This window comes from Pseudophryne corroboree, chromosome 2 (genome assembly GCF_028390025.1).
Source record: "Pseudophryne corroboree isolate aPseCor3 chromosome 2, aPseCor3.hap2, whole genome shotgun sequence".
NCBI lineage: Eukaryota > Metazoa > Chordata > Amphibia > Anura > Myobatrachidae > Pseudophryne > Pseudophryne corroboree.
In genome coordinates this window covers 251027071-251053136 of record NC_086445.1, presented here as the reverse complement: position 1 = coordinate 251053136, position 26066 = coordinate 251027071, and the positions used below count along the sequence as shown (strand labels likewise).

General features: G+C 46.1%; 1 protein-coding gene across 1 annotated transcript in view; it reads left to right on the top strand.

Annotated features, from left to right (window-relative positions):
- The window catches only part of LOC134991434 (dipeptidyl aminopeptidase-like protein 6), a 58136-nt gene extending 34328 nt beyond the window's left edge, over positions 1 to 23808 (top strand). Inside the window, exons 8-11 of the mRNA XM_063950742.1 lie at positions 14690 to 14756; positions 15067 to 15261; positions 23612 to 23666; positions 23767 to 23808. Of these exons, the coding sequence (XP_063806812.1) occupies positions 14690 to 14756; positions 15067 to 15261; positions 23612 to 23666; positions 23767 to 23808 (359 nt within the window). The remainder of the gene's footprint in view (positions 1 to 14689; positions 14757 to 15066; positions 15262 to 23611; positions 23667 to 23766) is intronic.
- Positions 23809 to 26066: the final 2258 nt, after the last annotated feature.

Here is a 26066-nt window from a genome sequence, read left to right as displayed (position 1 = left end):
GCGATCCCTGCCAGAGCCAAAGCACATCAACCTAGTGCTGATGTGCTGTCTCTTACCTTTCAGTCGGTTCCACTGGCAAAGCACAAGGTAACATAGTAACATAGTAACTAAGGTTGAAAAAAGACAATTGTCCATCGAGTTCAACCTATTTGTGGTCTCCTATGCAGTCTTATTATAGGACTAGTTATTTTTATGATAGGACTAGTTATATTAACTATAATGCGTGCCTACGCACCATAACCCTGAATATCTTTATCCAATAGGAATTTATCTAACCCATTCTTAAAGGTATTGACTGAGTCCGCTGTAACTACTCTCTCAGGCAGGGAATTCCAAACACGTATTGTCCTTACTGTGAAAACCTTTTCGCCTCAATGTTGCGGAAACTCCTCTCCTCTAACCTAAGCGAGTGACCATGTGTCCTCTGTGCTGATCTTATAGAAAACAGGTCCCTCCCGAGCTCTTTGTATTGACCCCTTATATATTTGTAGATGTTGATCATGTCCCCTCTTAGTCTCCTCTTTTCCAATGTAAACATGCCTAGCCTTGCAAGCCTTTCCTCATATTCCAGCATTTCCATGCCCTTGATTAGTTTGGTCGCCCACCTCTGAACCTTTTCTAGCTCCAGGATATCCTTTTTGTAATATGGTGCCCAAAATTGCACACAGTATTCAAGATGTGGCCTCACTAGTGATTTATATAATGGAAGTATAATACTCTCGTCCCTTGCATCAATTCCCCGTTTTATACATGCTAATATCTTATTAGCCTTCTTTGCTGCACTCCTACTTTGGGTACTGCTGCTTAATTTGTTATCTGTTAACTCCTAAGTCTTTTTCCAGTACAGAATCTCCTAGTATTACCCAATTTAGTATGTAGGTGTAATTTCTGGTCTTCTTGGCCCCACAGTGCATTACCTTACACTTGTCTGTGTTGAATCTCATTCTCCATTTTGATGCCCATGTTTCCAGTTTAATTAATTCGTTCTGAAGAGACTCAGCATCCTCCTCCGTATTTATAACCTTACACAATTTGGTATCGTCTGCAAAAATTTACACCATGCTCTCTAGACCTACTGTTAGGTCGTTGATGAAAATGTTGAACAAAAGTGGTCCAAGTACAGACCCTTGTTGCACACCACTTAGAACTTTAGTCCAATTTGAAAATGATCCACTGACCACAACGCACTGCTCCCTATTATCTAACCAATTACTGATCCAAGTGCATATTGTGCTCCCTAGCCCTATTTCTTGTAGTTTATAGATAAGACGCATGTGTGGTACAGTGTCGAAAGCTTTGGCAAAGTCTAAAAAGATTGCATCCACCTCCATACCCTGATCAAGGTTCGCACTTACTGTTTCATAAAAGCCAAGTAAGTTGGTTTGACATGATCTGTCCTTCACAAATCCATGTTGGTTCCTTTTAATTACCTTATTTGCTTCAAGGAACTTTTTTAACATCAATAATTTTTTATTGGTTTTTGTATCGGATGCAAAAAGAAAAAGGGAAGGGGTACAGAAAAAAAACCAGGGTAGGGAGGGATGTACACGTCAATGAAATGTAACATACATTTAGAACAGATAACATAACACTAAGCAGGTATACTGGTATCCTAGTCATGTTAACGGTTTGAGGTGTGCATAGCTAATTCGATAAGGTTTCTCCGCTCCGTCTCTAGCATCGGGTGGGAAGCAGTTTACAACATTATAAATGTGGTATCTAGTGTAAACCCAAGGGGGAAGCATGAAGGATAAAGCACTCAAGGAGTAGAAGATTCCTCGTTCAGGCTGAATTGTAAGGGGGATGTCTTCCCTGGGTGTGATATAAGGGCAGAACCTTCCCCCTCCGTGACGTATTCATGCCATTGGAACCATTTCACAGTGGGAGAGGTAGCAGAAGAGGAATAGGGCACACACTCAGTTTCCATGGTATAATGGAAATGAACTTTATGGAACACCCTTAGAGCAGGGGGAACCACCGCTTGTTTCCAAGCTTGGGCCAAGGTTGCCCTAGCTGCTATACAGATGTGTCCCAATAAGTACTTTTGGGAGGCTGATACCTCTAGGGGATACATATGCAGGAGAGCTAAAGCTGGGGACGGGCTTAAAGATAGGCATAGGACTTTATTTATCAGCACAAATACTTCTGCCCAGAAAGTTTGGAGAAGGGGACATGACCAAAAGATATGGTATAAATGTCCAACTTCTCCACAATTCCTCCAACAGAGTGGTGAGCAGGAAGGCCAGAATGTGTGAAGTCTGTCCGGGGTCAGGTATAATCTATTCAGTAATTTAACATGCATTTCTGAATGGTTTAAACAACGAGACATGCGAAATGTTAATCGATACAATTTCTCCCACTGTGACTCGGCTATGGGAATACCCAAGTCCCCCTCCCAGCGCCTCTGAGCATTAGACTTTTGGTATGGGACTAACGAGATGAGTATATTGTACCAATATGTGATATCTTTAGTTGATGTAGATAAAACCACACGGGATCGAATAACTGAACTAGAGAGCTGGGGGGAGTTTTTACGCTGGGCAGACTCTTAAACCAGTGTCTGATTTGAAAGTAGTGAAACAGTTCAGTATTTGGGAGGGCGAATTTATCGTGCAGTTGGGCGAATGAAAGGAAAGTAGTTCCATCTAACAAGTCTCCAAGGGTATGAATATTACAGGCAGTCCACGTAGAAATATGTAAGTTGGGTATTAACCTACTCACTGCTTTAAGTGAAAGGGCCGTGTAGGGGGTGGAGATGCCAGGAAGCCTACTCATCAAGCCATCCCACACTCTTAAAGAGGAAGCCGTAGAGGGGAGGATATTCAAGTCATTGGGACGGAAGACTTTAGGAGTCCACAGCAGGTCTGTTAAGGGGTATCCTATGCTACTGACCTCTTCAATATGAGCCCACAAGGGTGCGGGATTGGAGATGTTCCAAGCTTTCAGTTGGGCAAGTACACAAGCTTCCTGATACATACTTAGGTCAGGCACTGCGAGGCCTCCTCTGTGTCGAGGAAGTATCATTCTAGTGTGTGCCAATTTTGGGGGGTGCGTTTTCCACAGGTATCTTGTCATGACAACTCTGCATTTATCGAGATATGGTTTGGGGAAAGAATAAGGTATAGTGCGAAATAAATACATAAGTTTGGGTAATAAAGACATTTTAAAGGCAGATAAACGTCCTAGCCAGGATATCTCATACAGCAGCCACGAGGATGTCAGGTTCTGGAGAGTGAGTATCAGGGGTGGGAGATTTAAATCGAACACAGCAGAGGAGGTAGGAGGGATATGTATCCCGAGGTATGTGAGTGAATTGAGTTTCCAATTGTACGGGTATTGAGATCGTAAAGCAGCCGTGAGTGTATCGGGTAAGTGGACAGGCAAAGCGTCAGTTTTAGTTGTGTTCAGTTTATAGTATGATGCCTCACTGAAGTCGAGTAGTATGGAATGTAGATGAGGGAGAGAAGAGGAGGGTTGAGATACAAAGAGGAGAACGTCGTCAGCAAAAAGACACAACTTATGGGAGAGTCCTCCATGGGTCAGTCCTGGGAATGCAGCATCTGCTCTGACTCTAGCTGCTAGGGGTTCAATACTTAGAGCATAAATCAAAGGTGAGAGAGGGCATCCCTGGCGGGTACCATTAGTGATTGGGAAGGCGTCCGACAAGAATCCATTGCTAAAAACCTTTGCTGACGGGAAGGTATATAGTGCTAAGATTGACGCCAGGATCTGGGCCGAGAAGCCAAATTTAACCAAAACAGTACGCATATATAGCCAACTTAGTCTGTCGAACGCCTTCTCAGCATCCAATGAGAGTAACAAAAATCCCTCGGTGCCAGGGGCCCTATCTATCAGGTTGAAAACCCTGCAGGTGTTGTCAGAGGCCTGTCTGCCAGGTACAAACCCAACTTGATCGGGGTGAATCAACAGTGGTAAATAAACGCTAAGTCGGGATGCTATCATTTTAGCATAGAGCTTAACATCACTATTAAGCAATGCAATTGGTCTGTAATTGTGGCAGTGGGCAGGGTCTTTCCCAGGTTTGGGGATAGCTACTACCTGAGCCTCCAGCATTTCCTTAGGGAAGGTACCAGTACTGGTTATATCATTAAACAGAGCGGTCAAAGTGGGGGAGAGACGGTCCGCAAAGGAAGCGTAAAAGTCGTTAATGAACCCATCGGGGCCCGGGGCTTTATCCTTAGGGAGGGATTTAATCGTGGATTCGACCTCTAGTGCGGTCCAAGGAGCATTTAAGGCGTCTAGCTGATCAGGGGTTAAGGTGGGGAGGTTGACAGAGGAAAGAAACGCTTGTATAGAGTCAGGAGTGGGCTGGAATGTGAGGGGGTCAGAATGCAAGTTATACAATTTAGTATAATAGGCTGCGAATTGGTTAGCAATATCTAGAGGGTTGGCAAGCTTAGAGCCTGTAGAGGAAAGAATGAATTTAATTCTGTTGCGAGCTCGTTGGGAACGAAGTCTGCGAGCAAGCATTTTACCGGGTCTGTTACCTACTAAATAGAATTTCTGTCGTAGTCTATTGAGGGCTATTTGGGTTCTAAAAACTAAGAGTTTTTGTAGTTGGCTGCGGATGTCAGCTAGTTCTTTACGTAAAAGCCGGGTGGGGTGCTTCTTATTCTTGTCTTCAGCTATTTTAAGTCTCTGTTCCAGGTCTATTTGGAGTTGTTTGGCTTGCTTTTTAAGCGTAGCTCCAGCCTGAATAGCGGAGCCGCGGACAACCACTTTTAACGCACACCAGTAATTTGGTAAAGAAGTGTCCGAGGGGGAATTAGTATCTGTATACAGGGACAAGCTGTCTGAGATAATCTTTTTGGCTAGCGCGTCGTGCAGCAAATGGGGAGATAATCGCCATGGTCTGGGGGGCGCGGGAGGAGACCCAATGTGCCACTTCCAGTATATCGGAGCGTGGTCGGACCAAGTGATAGGTAGGATATCTACCGCACCAGACTCCTGTAAGGTCCATTTATCGCATAGCACGAGGTCAATTCGTGAATATGAGTTGTGAACTGGTGAAAAGAACATGTAGTCTCTACCTGAGGGGTTGCGAATTCGCCAAATGTCATATAAGTCAAACTCCGCCACCACATTACGCAGCGCAGCGCTAATGAGGGGCCAGAGCGAGTTTTAGATGTAGTTGCGGGGGGCTGGGATGATTTATCTAGTTTAGGATCTAGTACTAAGTTAAAGTCTCCTAGGAGAATTAGGGAGCCGACCCGGACCTTCTGGATAACTTCCGAATAAAGGCCACCTGGTTCGAATTAGGTGCGTATAGAGAGACTATAGTGACAGATTTACCCTCCAAAATACCCGTGAGAATTAAGTACCGGCCTGCTTTATCTGCAATTTGGGAGTGGAGAGTAAAAGGGACACCATTTCTAAACAGCAGAGCTACTCCATTTCTTTTAAAGGGTCCGTTGGCGAAATACCCAGTAGTGAACCTATGGTCTTTCAAAGCAGGGGGATTGTGGGAGGAGAAGTGAGTTTCTTGTAGGGCAACTATATCGGCTTTATACTTATGGAAGGAGGTTAGAGCTAATCTTCGTTTGTTGGGGGAGTTTAATCCCTTAACGTTCATTGAAAGAATACCAACCATACTTATTCAGTTAAAATATCATGCAAGTGACGGCATCCCATCCGGATGGGGGGGGGAGGGGGGGGGGACACAGAAAACACGAAAACGGGGCGATCTGCTTAGATATAATAAAACAAAAGGGAAGGAAAAGTAAACTGACCCAGTACATCGGGTCTGCATAGCTACTGCAGGGGGAAAATTAATGCAGTAGATAAACTAGGGGCAGGCGGACTCTTCGATCCGCCCAGAGTCATTGAGAAAACAAATAGCTAATATGTAGGGGGAATAACTGTCTAATTCCATCTAAACATAAATGGCTCGTGGGGTATAGACATATATTAGGAAAACACAAGTGTAGTACATAATGGTATGGCATATCTTGCTAGCGGAAGTACTTCCGTCTGCTGTAATCAGCGAGTGCTATAAAGATAGGCCATTAAACAGGTAAACAGGTAAACTGGGGCGAAAACTGAACGGCCACATTTAAGTGGGAGAGTATGCGCTATAAGAACTAGTGGGAAGAATGTGTGTCTCGCCCAGAAGGATTCGATAGCCATAAGAGCAATAATAAACATAATACAATAAAGTCGATATCTCTAACGAAATATAGAAAGGCATGTTAACACAATCTTTAGTTTCGTAACGCTTTCACTCAGTGGACCATTCCGAACGAGGGGGAGGACGCCTCTCATGAGAGGATGGTAATTTCACCGAGATGTCCCAGTCCTCTAGCAGCTTCACTCCGGCTTCCAGCTCTGATATAGTAAGCGAAGAGACATCATAAAATATAATCAGCTTCACTGGGAAGCCCCACCTATACCGGATATCTTGGGCTCGGAGGGCGGTGGTAATCGGGGCTAAACTGCGTCTTTTAGAAAGGGTGAGTGCGGAAAAGTCCGGGAACAGTTGTAGGCCTCCTAGGGTATCGGAGTTCTCTGCATCTCGAGTAGCTTGGAGAATGCATTCCTTAACGGTGAAAAAGTGTACTCGGAGTAACGTATCTCTAGGTAAGGAGTTGGAGAGGAACCGAGGTTTAGGAAGGCGATGAATCCTGTCAATTAGCAGTTCTGCATCGGGTACGCCAGGTAGCAGTTTACGGAACAAGGCCATCGCGTATTCCGTCAGATCGGAGTTATCTACCGAATCGGGTATTCCACGTATTTTAATATTGTTCCGTCTGGAACGGTCCTCCATATCTGCCATTTTGTTTTTAAATGTGTCCAACTCGTTTTGTTGTTGGCCGTGAGCTGTAATGAGATCATTATGTGATGTCACCAATTCTTCCAGTTTGCGCTCTAGAGTGTCGGTTCTATCACCAATGGCTGTCAGCTCAACCTTAACTTCCCGTATAGCAGCTGTGAGTTCATGAGTTAAGTCCGATTTAAAGGCCGTCAAGACCTGGCAAAGGGTCTTCACGGTAAGTGGAGCATCCGAGTTCGGATCTACGCCTGACACTGAGAGCGAGCTGGTCAGATCAGATGTATGTGGGCTTTTCGTGGAAGGGGTCGACACTCCTCGAGGTAGCGGGAACGCCTGATGTTGTTTCCGGATCGGGAGAGATACCTGAGGAGGTAGTGTGCCCTTTGCTTTTTTAGGTGCCATATTGAGATAGAAGAAAAAATAGAAAAAAAAAAAAAAATAGCTGATCTGAGGGTAGTGCAGCAGCCGGAACCTTCTAGGCTGATGTGTTATAAAGTAGACAGGGTGCTGGTTTTCAGACGTATTCCCATGTTAAACGGTAAGACTCTGGGCGGAGGGGATACATTTCAGGGGTCACATCTGGCCGGGCTGTATGAATGTAGCGATGAGAGCCGTCTCAAGCTCAATAATGATGGTGGGAAAGCACCAGGGAGGGCTGAGAGCAGTATCAGATTAGTAGGAGAGGGCACAATTAGCTGGCAGACCTTATCACATTAACTGCATCCAGCAGTGTATTATATGTTTTCAATAGGTAGAGGGTACTTGCAGACATACAGCATACAGGGTGTGTGGGCTGAAAGGTTATTGCAGATCTGCTTTGCAGTTATACTGCATGCATGTAATGTCAGAAGCTATGAGGAGCTTTCCAAGATGGCCGCCGCCAGAGTAATCAGGGCAGAGACCCTTCTTCCCCTTGCTATTGCAGGCACAGGGAGAGAGCTGTCGGCCCACTACAGGTACCTGAGAGTCTGGGGAGGGTCTCCGCCGGTCAGGGGATGCGTGGGGTGCCCACAGGAGGTCCGCCGGGTCCCGCCGCGGGCGAGTCCCGGAGCTCGACGTCGGGTTCACTTCAAACTCGAGGCCCAGGCTTCTGGAAGTCCCGTAGGCCCCGATCTCGTACTGGCTTAATTCGTCTCTCAGCGGTGCGGGAGGCCTCTCCGGGGAGTTCACAGCAGACAACAGCTCGCTGGGGGAGATTAGGAGTCAGTAGAGGCTAATTTGAGTTGATTATGGCTAATTTAAAGCCTTTATGTGCAGGAGCTCCAGCTCAGTGTGACTGTGCAGGACAGCGTCCAAGCCACGCCCCCGTGTTCAAGGAACTTTTGAATACCGTCCCTTAGAATACCTTCCAATACTTTCCCCACTATAGATGTAAGACTAACTGGTCTATAATTACCTGGTTCAGCTTTGTTCCCCTTTTTGAATATCGGCACTACCTCCGCTATACGCCAGTCTTTGGGAACCATACCCGATTTAACCGAATCCATGAAGATCAAATATAGAGGTCTTGCTAGTTCAGCGTGCAACTCCATAAGAACTCTCGGGTGAATTCCATCTGGACCAGGTGACTTATTAATCTTTAACTTTTTTAATCGGTCACAGACTACCACCTCACATAAATAAGCATTTAGCAGTATCTTTGTTGAGATTTTGTGTTAGACCCAGCATTTGGTCCTCTCTGGTAAATACAGTTGAAAAAAACTTGTTTAGTTTGTTTGCTATGTCATTATCATTTTTTATTAAGACTCCCCTCTTGTCCTTTAAAGGGCCTATACTCTCCTTTAGTCTCTTGCTGTTGATGTACTTAAAAAAAAAATTGGGATTCGCTTTGCTTTCCTTTGCTACTAGTTTTTCAGTTTCTACTTTAGCCGCTCTTGTTCCTTTTTTGCGTATTTTGTTACAGTCCTTATAGTGCTGGAATGACTGCATCCCCCTCAGATTTGTATTTTTTAAATGCTCGTCTTTTTTTGTCCATTAATTCCTTCATATTTTTGTTAAACCACATTGGTTTGGGATTTTTATTCCTTTTTTTGCTGCTGGTGGGAATAAATTTACGAGTATTATTAATTAGCAGTGATTTTAATACATCCCATTTCTCTGTAGTATTTTTTCCTTGAAACAGAATTTCCCATTCAATGTCCCTTAACGCTTCCTTCATCATGTCAAAGTTGGCTTTACTAAAGTTTAGAGTCCTACAGTAGTTGAGCCAGTATAGGACTGCTTATGAAAACTGATATTGAATGTGACCATATTGTGGTCGCTGTTACCTATAGGCTCTCCTACTTCAATATTTGATACCAATTCCCCATTGTTCGTTAATACCAGGTCTAAGATTGCATTGTACCTAGTTGGTTCCTCGATTAATTGAACTAACTAATTATCATTTAGCGTGTTTAAAAACATATTGCACCTAGCAGTATCACATGAATTGATTTTCCAGTTTATCTCGGGATAGTTAAAGTCTCCCATCACTACTATGTCTCCTACTCCTGCTGCTCTTTCTATTTGATTCAGTAACAATTTCTCATCAGACACATTAATATCAGGCGGCCTGTAGCTTAACCCCAATAATAACTTCTTTATTCCTTTACCCCCGCATGCAATTTCTACCCATAACGTCTCAATAGTATTTACAGTCCTTTCTTGAATATCTTCCCGTATAACAGGTTTTAGAAATGGCTTTACGTAAAGACATAACCCTCCATCCCGTTTATTTAGTCTGTCTCTCCTGTACAACGTGTAACCCTCTAGATTGACTGTCCAATCGTGAGATTCGTCCCACCACGTTTCAGTAATGCCTATATCATCATATTCCTTGCTTGCTGCAAGGATTTCTAGTTCCCCTTTTTTACCTGTAAGGCTTCTTGCATTTACATACATACAATTGAGATATGTCTTTCCCCTTATGGTAGGGACATCATAATTCTTATGGAGCAAAGATGACCCATAATCGTCATTGGTTACTGTTATTCTAAAACCCTTTATATTTCCCATGTTACTACCCTGGCCGTCTGCTCTATTCCTCCCCCTACTCCTCCCCCGTTTTGTTCACTAACGCCACCCTGCTATTCTTACTGAATGACCCGTGATTTCTTGCTAAACCCTCCCCCCAGGTACCTAGTTAAAATCTCCTCCAACCTTCTAACCATCCTTCCCCCCAGCACTGCTGCCCCCTCCTCATTCAGGTGCAATCCATCACGACAAAAAAGATGGCGCCTGACTAAGAAGTCCGCCCAGTGTTCTAGGAGCACAAACCCTTCTTTCCTGCACCAATCCCTAAGCCACACATTTACTTCCCTGATCTCCCTCCCTGGGCTAGCGCGTGGCACGAGTAATAATTCGGAGAATATTACCTTAGATGTCCTTGCCTTAAGTTTCTTGCCTAATTCCCTATAGTCTTTCTTAAGGACATCCAACCTTCCACTAACTTTGTCGTTGGTGCCAACGTGCACCAAGACCACTGGATCCTTCCCAGCCCCTCCCAACAATCTATCTACTCGGTCCACGATGTGCCGCACCCGGGAGACAACAGACCATACGGCGATCACGGTCCCGGTAGCAGATTGCGCTATCTGTCTTCCTAATAATGGAATCCCCTACCACCACAATCTGACTAGGTACCTTACTAACTTTTATCCCAACTGCGCCAGAGGGACTGCTCCTCTGGTTGCTAGACGGAACAGTCTCCTCCGGCACCGGCATTTCCTCACTATCATCCTCCGATTCCTCGTCCAGTCATGCAGATCTCCTGCGTGCAGCCCGGACCCCAGCAGGTCCACACACTTGTCGATATGTGAAAAAAACGAGTAGCAGCACATGTGCGCTTATCATTCTTTAATATATCTGAATGGTTTTCCATCACCATACAATACTATGGTGATGACAAAGTTGTTAGATGTTTGCAGATACTGTAGAGAAAAGTGATTTTTCTGTAAGTTATCTGATTTCATACAGACAGAGGTTCGTATGGTTATAGCACATTTGATTCTAATCACCTCTTCTTACATCTCACCCATGATCTGGAATCTGACAGACCAAACCAGATTTGATAACACACACCCATAAAACATGCTACTTATGGGCCCTACACACTGGCCGATACCAGTGAAAGATATGAACGATCTCGTTCATTAATGAATGAGATACGTTCATATCTTTCAGTGTGGAGGCACCAATGATAAACGATGCGCGGCCCCGCGCTCGTTCATCGCTGGTGCCTGCTCGTTTAAACATGCAACCAATATGGACAATCTCATCCATATTTGCATGCAGTGCTATGGAGCCGGGTGACTCCCCCGTCACCCCCCCGCCGTGTCGTCTGTCGGTCGTATCCGCAGTAGGGCAGCTCAGCGGCGGGTCGCTCTGTGTGTAGGGCCCAGGGCTGTTTCTAGCCAATTTGGCTGCCAGTGCGAGATTTCAAAATGCGCCCCCCCCCCCCCATAGATATAAAAACAAAAAATGCGCGCGCCTGAGGTGGGTGTGCTCCCGACAAGGGTGTGTGGTCTCATTAAAATGGGCGTGGTCTCATTAAAATGGGTGTGGCCTCATCTGATATCACGGCCACCACAGGGGGAAAAAAAAGACCCCATTTTGCACACTACGGCAGGCAAGAGTCCCCATTTTACACATTACGCAGGCACATGTCCCCATTTTACGTAGTGCGGCAGGCACGTGTCCCCATTTTACACATTACGGCAGGCAAGAGTCCCCATTTTACACATTGCGGCAGGCACGTGTCCCCATTTTACACAGTACGCAGGCAAGAGTCCCCATTTTACATATTGCGGCAGGCAAGAGTCCCCATTTTACACATTGCGGGAGGCACGTGTCCCCATTTTACAAGGTACGCAGGCAAGAGTCCCCATTTTACATATTGCGGCAGGCAAGAGTCCCCAATTACACAGTGCAGCAGGCAAGTGTCCCGAATTACACAGTGCAGCAGGCAAGTGTCCCCAATTAGACAGTGCAGCAGGCAAGTGTCCCCAATTACACAGTGCAGCAGGGAAGAGTCCAAATTTTACACAGTGTGGCAGGCAAGTGTCAAGTGGGGGGGGGGGGGGGGAGGAAGGGAGAGAGAGGGGGGGGGGAGAGAGAGAGACAACTTACATATGAAGGATCTTCCCGCTCTTCGGGTTGGCCGTCTCTGCTTCCTCGTGCCTCCTCCTTCCAGCTTCCTCGCGCCTCTTCCTTCCAGCCCTCCTCCGTCTTCCCGAGTACTCCTGCTCGGGGGGCGGAGTTTTGCGGAATGACACGATGGCGTCGTGACGTCACGACGCAACCGCGTCATTCCGTGAAACTCCGCCCCCCGAGCAAGAGTACTCGGAAAGACGGAGGACAGGGAAACCGGGACCTGCAAAGTGCCGCAGCGGGCGCCCCGTGCGTTTGCACGGCTCGGCCGCCGCAAGAAACGGCACTGGTAGGGCCCATAAGAAGTATGTGCAGAAGAAACTACTGTAATTACTCAACTGTGTCCAACTCTGAATCAGACCCATCTGGCCTGAGACTGGGCTAATTCTGTTTGTTCTCTAGGCATTGTAAGGGCATTGAGGATTTATGTCCAAGTGAACAGGATTGAATTTAAGTACAAAATTCCTATTTTCTTGTTAAGACTTAAAAATCTCTGTTCTTGTTAAAAAAAAAAAAAGGGGGGTTTCTCAGGGGAAAGGGAATAAGGGCCTTATTCAGGTTTGTTAGCAAACCAAAAACGCACACTAATGGGCAAAACCATGTGCACTGCAGGGGGGGGGGGGGGGGCAGATATAACATTTACAGAGAGAGTTAGATTTGGGTGGGGTGTGTTCAAACTGAAATCTAGATTGCAGTGTAAAATTAAAGCAGCCAGTATTTACCCTGCACAGAAACAAAATAACCCACCCAAATCTAACTCTCTCTCTCTGCACATGTTATATCTGCCCCCCCTGCAGTGCACTTGGGGGGTAATTCTAAGTTGATCGCAGCAGGAAATTTTTTAGCAGTAGGGCAAAACCATGTGCACTGCAGGGGGGGCAGATATAACACGTGCAGAGAAAGTTAGATTTGGGTGGGGTGTGTTCAAACTGAAATCTAAATTGCAGTGTAAAAATAAGTCAGCCAGTATTTACCCTGCTCAGAGACAATATAACCCACCCAAATCTAAATCTCTCTGCACATCTTTTATCTGCCCCACCTGCACTGCAACATGGTTTTGCCCATTAGTGTGCTTTTTTGGTTTGCTAACAAACCTGAATAACCCCCTAATTCAAGGTTGATTTCAAAACATTTTCTTTTAATGGGCAAAACCATGTGCACTGCAGGTGGGGCAGATATAAAATGTGCAGAGAGAGTTAGATTTGGGTGGGTTATATTGTTTCTGTGCAGGGTAAATACTGGCTGCTTTATTTTCATACATGTTACATCAGCCCCACCTGCAGTGCACATGGTTTTGCCCATTAGAGGAAAATGTTGTTTTGCAATCAACCTTGCATTAGGCCTTAAATATGCTATTAAAAATGCTATTTTTACATATTCTTTGAATGCATATACCCCCAATTCATAATCAGCCCAACAAGCATGGACAAGCAGAGAATAAATGAAAACTTTAAGAAATGGGTGATCCTAAAGTATTAGCAAGTTAGACCATTTTCAGATTTAACCACAAACCTACAAATTAGGGGGGTAATTCCAAGTTGATCGCAGCAGGATTTTTGATAGCAATTGGGCAAAACCATGTGCACTGCAGGGGAGGCAAATATAACATGTGCAGAAAGAGTTAGATTTGGGTGGGTTATTTTATTTCTGTGCAGGGTAAATACTGGCTGCTTTATTTTTACACTGCAAATTAGATTGCAGATTGAACACACCCCACCCAAATCTAACTCTCTCTGCACATGTTATATCTGCCTCCCCTGCAGTGCACATGGTTTTACCCAATTGCTAACAAAAATCCTGCTGCGATCAACTTGGAATTACCCCCCAGGTACAGAACGAATTTGCAAGTTTAGGACCAAGAACAAGGAACTGAGGGCCTAATTTAGACCTGATCACAACAGCAAATTTGTTAGCTAATGGACAAAATGATGTGCACTGCAGGGGGGGGGGAGGGAGGCAGATCTAATATGTGCAGAGAGAGTTAGATTTGGGTGGGTTATTTTGTTTCTGTGCAGGGTGAATACTGGCTGCTTTATTTTTACACTGCAATTTAAATTTCAGTTTGAACACACCCCACCCAAATCTAAAGGCCAGTACTGACGGGAGAGATGTGTGCTGAGCGATCTTAACACAGACTGCTCAGCACACATCTCTCCCCTCGCTCAGCACAGCGCAATGTACGCTGAGCAAGGGGGGCCACTTACTTCACACTGAAGTGAGTGACCCGCTAGATTGAGCCTGCATGCAGGCTCAATCTAGCACCGGCGATAGCGATGTGTGGGGCAGCGCATCTCTATCACTGGGGGGCATACACACGACGGATCCATACTTAAAATCTAAGCAATCTAGTCAGATTGCTTAGATTTTAAACACGGATCTCTCCTTAACTCTCACTGCACATGTTATATCTGCCCCCCCCCCCCCCCCTTCCCCTACAGTGCACATGGTTTTGTCCATTAAGTAACAAATTTGTTGCTGCGATCAGGTCTGAAATAGGCCCAGAGTACACACCTTGAATTGTGCTAGCCACCCTTGCACAAACACAAAAGAGAACTGTTGGTCAGTCACACCTTTTGTCTTCAAGAATCAATTTGCAAAGAGATCATTTATCGTTAAGTGAATACCACTGACCCAACAAACCTGAGTGCATCTCACACTGTACAAATAAACTTTACTTTTCCAGCCTTCAGATACTTAACTAAAACAACTCAATGTTCTTATTATGTTCTGACTGCTTTTTAAATATTACATTATATTTTTCCTATCTAACAGAGCTCCATGTTCGCCTGACTCTTCCATCGGACTACGAGGAGTCACAGTACCCTTTACTGCTCTGGCTGTAAGTAACTATGACATTTCTGCAGCCTCAGTCTATGTAAATCCACGATTATTTCATTTTAGTAATAAATTGTGTGATCTGGAAACCCCACAAAGATCTAGAATAAACCATGTACAAACAACAATAATACACAATACTGTAGCAGGTGATTCTCTTCATTTAGAAACATTTCCAAACTCAGACTGTTACGTTTCCCAGAAGCCTTCTTCTTGGATGAAGTTTTATATTTATATGAAGCATTGTTTCTACTTTTCTTTTATGTTACTGAACATACAATATAATAATATGCATTTATTTCCCCTTAATACAGGCCGGAAGCTCCAGGCTCTCAGCAGGTCACAGAGGAGTTCTATCTTGGATGGAGCACTGTGCTTGTAAGCTCCTTCCAGATAATTGTGGCACATTTTGACGGACGGGGATCTAAAAATCAAGGTCTGCATTTGCTCCATGAAACGGACCGAAAGCTGGGTTCTGTCGAGATTAAAGATCATATGCTTCTGTTACAGTACGTGTTGTTCTATGTCTGCTATTTGGGGTGTGAAGACTTTATTACAATATCAAATAGGTCCTGAATTTAAGTCATTTAGTTATTCAAGATCAAGTTTACTCAGTTTAATACTAAGGGCCTGATTCTGAGTCGGATGCAGCTGCATCAGTGTCTGCAACTTTTGGCGGTCACCTGTCTGTGCTTTTATGCAAATGCCTCTACAAAGCCATTCCCTGGTGTACAGCCATGTGTCCACAGGCGCTATCATACCAATTGTTGCACCATCCAACCCTGCACCTGACCTATAGGTGTAGTATCTTCATCTGAACATGACCTCCTTTGTCAGCGGATGAGCATCACTGTATGCTACCGCATTCAGCGACATGCCCGCAACACTCCCATAATCTGCCCATAAGAGTCTAATCCATCTGGCCAAGGTTTGCTTATTTGCAGGCCAGCCACGTTTGTGAAAACCAAAAAGTACAAAAAGGCTATCGGACCTCCTGAGAGAGGAAGTCCTCTCCACATAAATACGGAGAGCCCGTACCACATCCAAAGACCTCTCTTTGGAGGACAAACCAGATGAGATAAAGGCCGGAACCACAATCTCTTGGTTAAGATGGAAAGATGACACCACCTTAAGTAGATAACCAGGACGAGTTCTAAGAACTGCCCGGTCACGGTGAAAAATCAGAAAGGGTGGACGACAGGACAAAGCGCCTAAGTCCGACAGCCTCCTAGCAGTGGTAATAGCCAGTAGAAACACGACCTTAAGCGTATGATATTTAAGGTCCACAGACTCAAGAGGTTCAAATAGAGACTCTTGTAAGGCATTCAAGACAACAGACAGATCCCATGGAGCATGAACGTCAGGAATAGACGCAATTTTTCTCTGAAACCACACCGATAAGGCAGAAATATGAACCTTGAGGGAGGCCAAACGAAGGCCTAAGTCTAAGCCAAAAGTCTGGAAGTTCTGAAATTGTGTGCATTGTAATTCTTAGCAGCACTCCAGGTGAAGTAAGAATTCCAGACCCTGTAATAAATCCGTACAGAAGCCAGTTTGCGGGACTTCAACATAGTTTGGATAACTACCTCTGAGAATCCTTTGGCCCTCAGGAGTGAAGCTTCAAGAGCCACGCCGTCAAAGCCAGTCTGGCCAGGTCCGGGTAGACACAAGGGCCCTGATCGAGAAGGTCTGGGCATTGAGAAAATAGAAGAGGATGCTTAATCGATAGACCCTGCAGGTTTGAGAGCCAATGCTGTCTAGGCCACGCTGGAGCGACTAGAAATACTATTCCTCCTTCTTGCTTGAACTTCCGTGGTACCCTGGGCAGGAGTAACACTGGAGGGAACACGTATGGCAGCCAAAAGTTCCATGAAATTGCCAGTGCATCCACAAATGCTGCTTGAGGATCCCTTGTCTTTGATCTGAAGACTGGAACCTTGTGATTGTGTCGAGACGCCATCAGGACTACATCTGGTAGGCCCCACTTGTCCACTAGGAGTTGAAAGACTTCCGAATGAAGACTCCACTCTCCAGCGTGTACGTCCTGATGATTGAGGAAATCCGCTTCCCAGTTGAGGACGCCGGGAATGAACACTGCTGATATTGCTGGCAGATGGCGTTCCAACAAAGGATTTTTGACACTTCCATCATTGCCATGCAGCTTCGAGTGCCGCCTTGATGATTTATGTATGCCACCGTGGTGGCTTTGTCTGATTGTACTTGAGCAGGTCTGTTCTGTACCAGAGGCAGGGCAAGAGTCAAAGCAGTGAACACTGCCCGCAATTCCAGAATGTTTATTGGGAGGAGAGATTCCTCCTTAGTCCACCGACCCTGGAGAGAGTGTTGCTCTAGCACCGCACCCCAACCCCGCAGACTGGCGTCTGTAGTCAGTAAAACCCAGTTGGGGATCCAGACGGGTCGGCCCCTAATTAACTGTTGGTCCTGTAGCCACCAGCTCAGTGACAGATGAACCTCCGGAGTCAAGGAGACCATTTGAGACCTAATCCGATGAGGCAGGCCATCCCATTTAGAAAGAATTAACCTCTGCAGAGGGCGGGAATGCATTTGAGCGTACTCTACCATGTCGAAAGCCAACACCATGAGGCCTAGTACTTGCATCGCCGAGTCTATTGACACTCTTGGGCGAGAGAGGAAGTATCTGATCCTGTCCTGAAGTTTCAGGACTTTCTCTGGAGACAGAAACAGTCTTTGGCTGTGTGTGTGTCCAGCAGTGCACCATGCTCCGAGCAGGGATCAGCGAGGACTTTTTCCAGTTGATGAGCCACCCGTGGGCTTGTAGGAATTGGACTGTCGGTTCCAGATGACTGAGGAGAACATCTTGGGAGTTTGCCAGGATCAGCAAGTCCTGGCAGGCAGGATCCTAATTCCCTGACGGTGGAGAAGGGACGTCATCACGACCATGATCTTGGTGGAGATCCGAGGGGCCATGGCCAGTCCAAATGGCAGATCCTGGAATTGATAATGTAGGTTGCCAATAGCAAACCGCAGATATTGCTGATGCGATATGGCAATAGGTATATGCAGGTAAGCATCCTGTATGTCCAGGGATACCATATAGTCTTCGGATTCCATGGGCAGTACAATAGAGCGCATAGTTTCAATACGGAATTTGGACACTTTCACAAATTTGTTAAATTATTTGAGGTTGAGAATAGGCCGGAAGGACCCATTGGGTTTCGGGACTAGAAACGGGTTCGAATAGTATCCCCTGCCTCTCTGGGACAGAGGTACTGACACTACTATTTCTGTGTCCAGGAGAAATCGCACAAGCAAGTGTAGAGCTTGCGCTTTCAATGGATCCGAAGGGATAACCGCCGTGCAGAACTGGCGAGGGGGACGTCTCTTGAAAGAGATTGCGTACCCGTGAGAGACAACTTCCCACACCCAGGTGTCCAAAGTGGTCTTTAACCAGGTCTGGGTGAACTGCAGAAGTCGGCCTCCCACCCTGGAATACCCCAGGGGGAGGCCCGCCCCGTCATGCTGCAGGCTTGTCTTGTTTGGAAGCAGGCTGACAGGCGGCATTAGTACTTGGGAGAAATGCAGTCTTGGCAGTCGCCAAGTCAGTCACAATCTTATTTAGATCCTACCCAAATAGGATGTCTCCCTTAAAAGGGAGCACCTCCAATGTCTTTTTGGAGTTTAGGTCCACCTTCCAGGACCTCAACCACAGAATTTGGCGAGCTAGTATAGACGTAGTAGACGCCTTGGCTGCCATTACACCATCGCCTCCTGAATATAGTGGGAGGCGATGGTAATATGAGACAGATATTGTCTGGCAGTGTCAGAAATATCCTGTAGCAGCTCATCCTCAATTGCCTCAACCCATGCTTCAATCCTCTTCGCAGCCCAGGAGGCTGCTATAGTGGGTCTATGTACAGCATCGGTAAGGGAGTAAATAGACTTCAGGCATCCCTCTACACGCTTATCCGTCGGTTCCTTCAGTGAGGTGGCAATGGTGACAGGCAGATTAGATGACACCACAAGACGGGCGACATGAGAGTCCACTGGCGGTGGAGTTTCCCACTTGTTACTCAACCCCACAGGGATAGGATAATGAGCTAGCATCCTTTTAGAGAGGGAGAATTTCTTTCCTGGAGACGACCAGGATTCCTGACGTATGTCAATTAAATGGTCAGAATGTGGTAAGACTACTTTAGTAACCTTCGGACGTTTGAACTTATCAGGTTTCTTAGACACAGTAGTGGGATGTACCTCATCATCAATTTGTAGAATCGGCTTAATAGCCACCACTAGGTCAGGAACATCTTGAGTTGTAAGTTCCTTGCCAGAAGCGACTGTATCAGTGTCTGACGGACCAGTATATTCCCCATCCTCATCATAAGAATTATCTGAAATATTAGTGGACTGTGGATTGTGATGAGGAAGCGGCCTGCTTAGATGACCCATTGAACCCAGAGGGGCGTGGGGTAGACTTTTGTCTAACCAAAGATTGATTTAATTGTTGTATATGGGTAGACAGAGTGTCCGCCCACGGCAGATTAACCACTGGGACAATATGTGGTTCAATGGCACAGGAGGCACCACAGGGGGCGTAAGACACATTACAAGCGTATTCAGCTGCCCAAGGTGGTTCCTGATTTGCCACAGGTGCCCCGGGCTGACTGAGAGATATATGACACCCAGCACCTGAACCATCAGCTAAAACTTCCCCCTCAGGTAAATCCGTGTTGCAAGCACTGCATGATGCAGAAGCGTCCACGGATTTCCCGCCCTGTGTGGCAGACATTATAGGGAATGTAACCTTAGAGCGTAACAGTACAATATAGCCAGTGGTATTTAGTATGCCGGCTGTTGGGAACCCGGCGCTCAGTATACCGGCGCCGGAATTCCGACACCCGGCATACCTACAACTATACTCCCTCTTGGGGGTCCACGACCCCCCTGGAGGGAGAATGCGTGCCGCAGTGTGGCGAGTGGAGCAAGCCGGCAAGGGACTCATTTGCGCTCAGCCAGCTGTTGGTATGCCGGCTGTCGGGATCCCGGCCACCGGCATACCATACTACACCTTAGCCAGACAAACACAATACCTGCAAATAACCCCCTGATTTATGTGACAGTAAATACAGGACACAAACAGAGAATTAAAGTGGTATGAGGTGATGTGTTTTTCAAAACTCAATAAGCCCTAATATATACCTCGCGCCAACCAGCTTCCTTCTCCCCTGCTGCTGTGTGATATACATCCTGTGCAGCAGCAGCCTCTGTGAGAGCCGCCCGGCGCCGCTGATACTGACTGTGGGGATCTCCCGTCCGCCTCGCTCTCACCGCAGTGTCAGTATCAGTGGCACCGGGCGACTCTCAACGAGGCGGCTGCTGCATAGGATGTATATCACACAGGGTGGCAGCGGAGAAGGAAGCCGGTTGGCGTGAGGTATGTGTTAGTGCTTATTTAAGAAAATGTCTTTTTCAAAAATTAATAACAGCCCTGACACTAACTTTTATGTGACAGCAGCTGCACGGACGCCGGCCAAATCTGACAGTCGGATTAGGCTCAACTCCGAAGTCGGATTTGGCCTCTCTATTGAATGCATGTCGGAATGGATCTGACACTTATTGACTACACCCCTAAGTTAGTGTCAGGGTTGTTATCGATTTTTGAAAAATAAGTTTTCTTAAATAAGCCCTAACATATACCTCACGCCAACCGGCTTCCTTCTCCCCGGCCGCCCTGTTTGATATACATCCTGTGCAGCAGCCACCTCGCTGAGAGCCGCCTGGTGTCGCTGACACTGACAGTGGGGATTTCCCGTCCACCTCGCTCTCACCGCAGTGTCAGTATCAGTGGCACCGGGCGACTCTCAACGAGGCGGCTGCTGCATAGGATGTATATCACACAGGGCGGCCGGGGAGAAGGAATCCACTTGGTGTGAGGTAAGTGTTAGGGCTTATTTAAGAAAATTTATTTTTCAAAAATCAATAACAGCCCTGACACTAACTTGTATGTGACAGCAGCTGCAAGGACTCCGGCCAAATCGGATAGTCGGATTAGGCTCAAATCCGACAGTCAGATTTGGCCTCTCTATTGAATAGCCCTTATCGGATCCATTCCGGCAAATGCATGTCGGAATGGATCAGACACTTATTGAATATACACCTATAAATAACATTTAAAAATCCACCACTTCCGCTGCCTACAGCAGACAGCGCACGATGCGCCCTCAGCCGAAGTGCGCTGTGTGCAAGGCACACTGTGCACACATGTAGTTAAGGCCCTGATTGGCAGAGATGTGCCACTGTAAGTGAGGCAGGGATATGCTGCTGTCAGTGAGGCATTTCTGGGCAGCTGTCAGTGAGGCGGTGGTATGCTGCTGTCAGTGAGGCAGGTATGTCACTGCTATCAGTGAGGTGGTGTTGTGCTGCTGTCAGTGAGGCATTGCTGTGCTGCTGTCAGTGAGGCAGGTATATGCTGCTGCCAGTGAGGCATGGATGTGCTGCTGTCGTGAGGCGGTGCTTTGCTGATGATAGTAAGGCAGTGCTGTGCCGCTGTCAGTGAGCCAGGGATGTGCTGCTTTTCTCGGTGAGTGATGCTCATGGTCTGACTGTCCCACAGGGAAAATCCCTGGTGTGTACCAATCCAGCCTCTAATGTCAGGTTCCAGAACTTGCACTCAAATTATACACTGATTCTGTTAGAGGGTCAGTTACATGGTCTCTAATGGCTGTCCAGGCCTCTGATGTACCTTATTGTATGTATGTATATAAATAAATAAATTAAATAAATAAATATATATATATATATATATATATATATATATACAGTATTTGCTGGCGTATAAGACTACTTTTTTGCCCTGAAAAACATGCCTCCAAGTGGGGGGGTCGTCTTATACGCGGGGTGCACTTCAGTTGGGATAGACATAGCTGCCATAGTGGCCTTCCGATACTCGCCCGGTGCCCATAGTGGCCTCCCGATGCCCGCCCACCTCATTCTACTCACCATCCAGTATCGCGCGATATCCTGTGCGGCCGCGGTGGGTCACTAGTGCCAATTACAGGGAGATGCAGGGACTGGCCGGAGGCGCTGCAGTCGCGTTGTGGCCGTACAATGGTGACAATGACAGGTACTGTAATGGCCCTAATACTAATACTAATGGCACTCATGTGAAACCGGTAACACTAAATGCACACAGGGGTATACTTTTATACATTTTACAACTTTCTCCTCGCACCCTCCCCCCTTCTTATGCATACCTTGATAAATACTCCCTATCCAAATCTCTTATCAGGTCATAATATACAGTATGTCACAAATCTGATGTTCTTTTACGTTTTATTTGGTGTGTGGAAGGGGGTAGTCTTATACGGCGAGTATATAACAAACTCTATATTTTAAGTGGAAATGTTGGGGGTCGTCTTATACGCCCAGTCGTCTTATACGCCGGCAAATACGGTATATATAGGTGGTCTTCAGTTTGCCAGCTGTCGGGATCCCAGCGCACAGTATACCGGTGCCGGAATCCCGACACCCGGCTTACCGACACCTTTTCTCCCTCTTGGGGGTCCACGACCCCCCTGGAGGGAGAATAGATAGCGTGGCGCGCCACCGCGCCTGCAAGGGGCTCATTTGCGCCTGCCCAGCTGTCGGTAAGCCGGCGGTCGGAATTCCGGCGCCGGTATGCTGGCCGCCGGGAGCCCGGCTGCCGGCATACCCTACTACACGTGTGTATGTATGTGTGTATAAATATAATATAATATACATACATACAATAAGGTACAACATGGCATGTGCTTTCGCTGGGCACCTGGGTGGCTGTCTGTTTCATCTCTTCCTGTGTTCTGGGCCAAACATTTTCTTATGGCAGCCCTGTCTCTTCCAAAAGCATGAACATGCAGGACATACTGTAATCTAAAATATATACACCTTATTAAAGTTAATTACATGATTAATTAGTAACATCAGTTAAACATGGAGATCTTATTTCATCAAACACCAATCAAATTACCGAAAATCATTAATGAAATTTAGCACAAGTACAGAAATCAGTTACAACTGTTCACACAATTGTTAAAAGAATTCATCAATATTATATTGTTTAACCATTACCAGAGGTCCCTGTCGTCTGCTCATTTGAAAAAGATATAGAGGCATATGCAAGATGTTGTCGATTTAGCCACCAGATTTGTTTGAAGCACCAATTATTAAAAGACAAAATCATCCTAGTTTTGCTTTAAAAAAAACTGCAGATTTAAACGGCTGTGAAGAGCTGAACTTGCGCCCTTGACAAAAAATGAAAACCTACTATGCCCAGCACTGCTCACTGCAGCAACTGACCCAGGCTCCTCCAACAAACCTGAGCCAGGGTAATCAGCCCACCTCTCAGTGCCCCTGGATTTAAACATAGCAGTAAATTCACCACCATTTTGCAGCTGGGCTCTGACATGTGATGCGACCGTGCCGGATCCTTCAGCAGTGGCTGCTTACTGAGTCAGGGAGCACAAGGCACCTGCCCATACTTCTCACCTGGCAACAGTGATCTGCAATCCTAACAATCACCACCACCTGCCTGGGCTCACTGCGGCCCGAGTCTCGTCTTCCTCTCCTAGGCAGTATCTTTGGTCAATCCTCAGGAAGTCCACCATGCTTTAGAAAATGTATGTATTGAATTCTCTTATACAGTGTATATAGGATTACGGCTAGGCCTCAGTTGCATAGAGTCCACTCCTAGAAGTTGTTCTGAATTTTCCAAAGTCTTATTTTACAGTAGTGACACATCATTTTGGACAGTGATGTCCTTAAGACAGGGTAGACAATACAAAAGGATGTCTAAGTTGTCAGCTTGGGTCAGTCTCGGTTTAACTGAAACAATAATTTTTTCAGACACTTGAAACAGTTGCCATTTGTGGACCAAAATCGCATAGGAGTATATGGGAAGGTAAGTGAATGAATCTAACCTTATGATATCTAACCAACATGAATAAATAAAATAGACCTACAAAACATATACTTAAGATGTCAGTATTTCCTTATCTTAGTTGCAGGATAAGACACACCCTATGGTGGTCATTCCGAGTTGATCGCTCGCTAGCAGTTTTTAGCAGCCGTTCAAATGCTATGCCACCTCTCACTGGGAGTGTATTTTAGCTTAGCAGAAGTGCGAACAAAAGGATCGCAGAGCAGCTACAAAAATAAATTGTGCAGTTTCAGAGTAGCTCCAGACCTACTCAGCGCTTGCGATCACGTCAGACTGTTCAGTTCCTGTTTTGATGTCACAAACACGCCCTGCGGTTTTCCTGGCACGCCTGCGTTTTTTCGAACACTCCCTGAAAACGGCCAGATAACACCCAGAAACACCCTCTTCCTGTCAATCACTCTGCGGCCAGCAGTGTGACAGAGAAGCTTCGCTAGACCTTGTGTAAAACTGCATCGGCCGTTGTGAAAGTACGTCGCGCGTGCGCATTGCGCCGCATGTGCAGAAGTACCGGATTTTTGCTTCATCGCTGCGCAGCGAACATTTTCTGCTAGCGATCACCTCGGAATGACCACCTATAAGCGTTCTGAATTCTAATTCACACAAAAGATCATTTTAAACTGACAGAATATTATACCGTTAGTAATGTAATCTATTATTTACATTTGATGGAACAATGGAACCAGGAAGTAAAAAATAAATATATATATATATATATATATATATATATATACTGCTCAAAAAAATAATACTTTGTTCTTTACATAGTTGAATGGGCTGACAACAAAATCACACACAAATTGTCAATGGAAATCACATTTATTAACCCATGGAGGTCTGGATTTGGAGTCACCCTCAAAATTAAAGTGGAAAAACACACTACAGGCTGATCCAACTTTGATGTAATGTCCTTAAAACAAGTCAAAATGAGGCTCAGTAGTGTGTGTGGCCTCCACGTGCCTGTATGACCTCCCTACAATGCCTGGGCATGCTCCTGATGAGGTGGCGGATGGTCTCCTGAGGGATCTCCTCCCAGACCTGGACTAAAGCATCCGCCAACTCCTGGACAGTCTGTGGTGCAACGTTGGTGGATGGAGCGAGACATGATGTCCCAGATGTGCTCAATTGGATTCAGGTCTGGGGAACGGGTGGGACAGTCCATAGCATCAATGCCTTCGTCTTGCTGGAACTGCTGACACACTCCAGCCACATGAGGTCTAGCATTGTCTTGCATTAGGAGGAACCCAGGGCCAACCGCACCAGCATATGGTCTCACAAGGGGTCTGAGGATCTCATCTCGGTACCTAATAGCAGTCAGGCTACCTCTGGCGAGCACATGGAGGGCTGTGCAGCCCCCCAAAGAAATGCCACCCCACACCATTACTGACCCACTGCCAAACCGGTCATGCTGGAGGATGTTGCAGGCAGCAGAATGTTCTCCTTGGCGTCTCCAGACTCTGTCACGTCTGTCACATGTGCTCAGTGAGAACCTGCTTTCATCTGTGAAGAGCACAGGGCGCCAGTGGCGAATTTGCCAATTTTGGTGTTCTCTGGCAAATGCCAAACATCCTGCACGGTGTTGGGCTGTAAGCAAAATCCCCACCTGTGGACTTCGGGCCCTCATACCACCCTCATGGAGTCTGTTTCTGATCGTTTGTGTAGACACATACACATTTGTGGCTTGCTGGAGGTCATTTTGCAGGGCTCTGGCAGTGCTCCTCCTGTTCCTCCTTGCACAAAGGCGGAGGTAGCGGTCCTGCTGCTGGGTTGTTGCCCTCCTACGGCCTCCTCCACGTCTTCTGATGTACTGGCCTGTCTCCTGGTAGCGCCTCCATGCTCTGGACACTACGCTGACAGACACAGCAAACCTTCTTGCCACAGCTCGCATTGATGTGCCATCCTGGATGAGCTGCACTACCTGAGCCACTTGTGTGGGTTGTAGACGCCGTTTCATGCTACCACTAGAGTGAAAGCACCGCCAGCTTTCAAAAGTGACCAAAACATCAGCCAGAAAGCATAGGAGCTGAGAAGTGGTCTGTGGTCACCACCTGCAGAACAACTCCTTTAGTGGGGGTGTCGTGCCAGTTGCCTATAATTCCCACCTGTTGTCTATTCCATTTGCACAACAGCATGTGAAATTGATTGTCAATCAGTGTTGCTTCCTACGTGGACAGTTTGATTTCACAGAAGTGTGATTGACTTGGAGTTACATTGTGTTGTTTAAGTGTTCCCTTTATTTTTTTGAGCAGTGTATATATAATCTGTAAATATTTGATCATTTATTTACATTGATCTTTGCATTTTTGTTAATTACACGTTGTTGTTGTTGTTGTTGTTGTTGTTGTTGTTGTTATTATTCTGTAT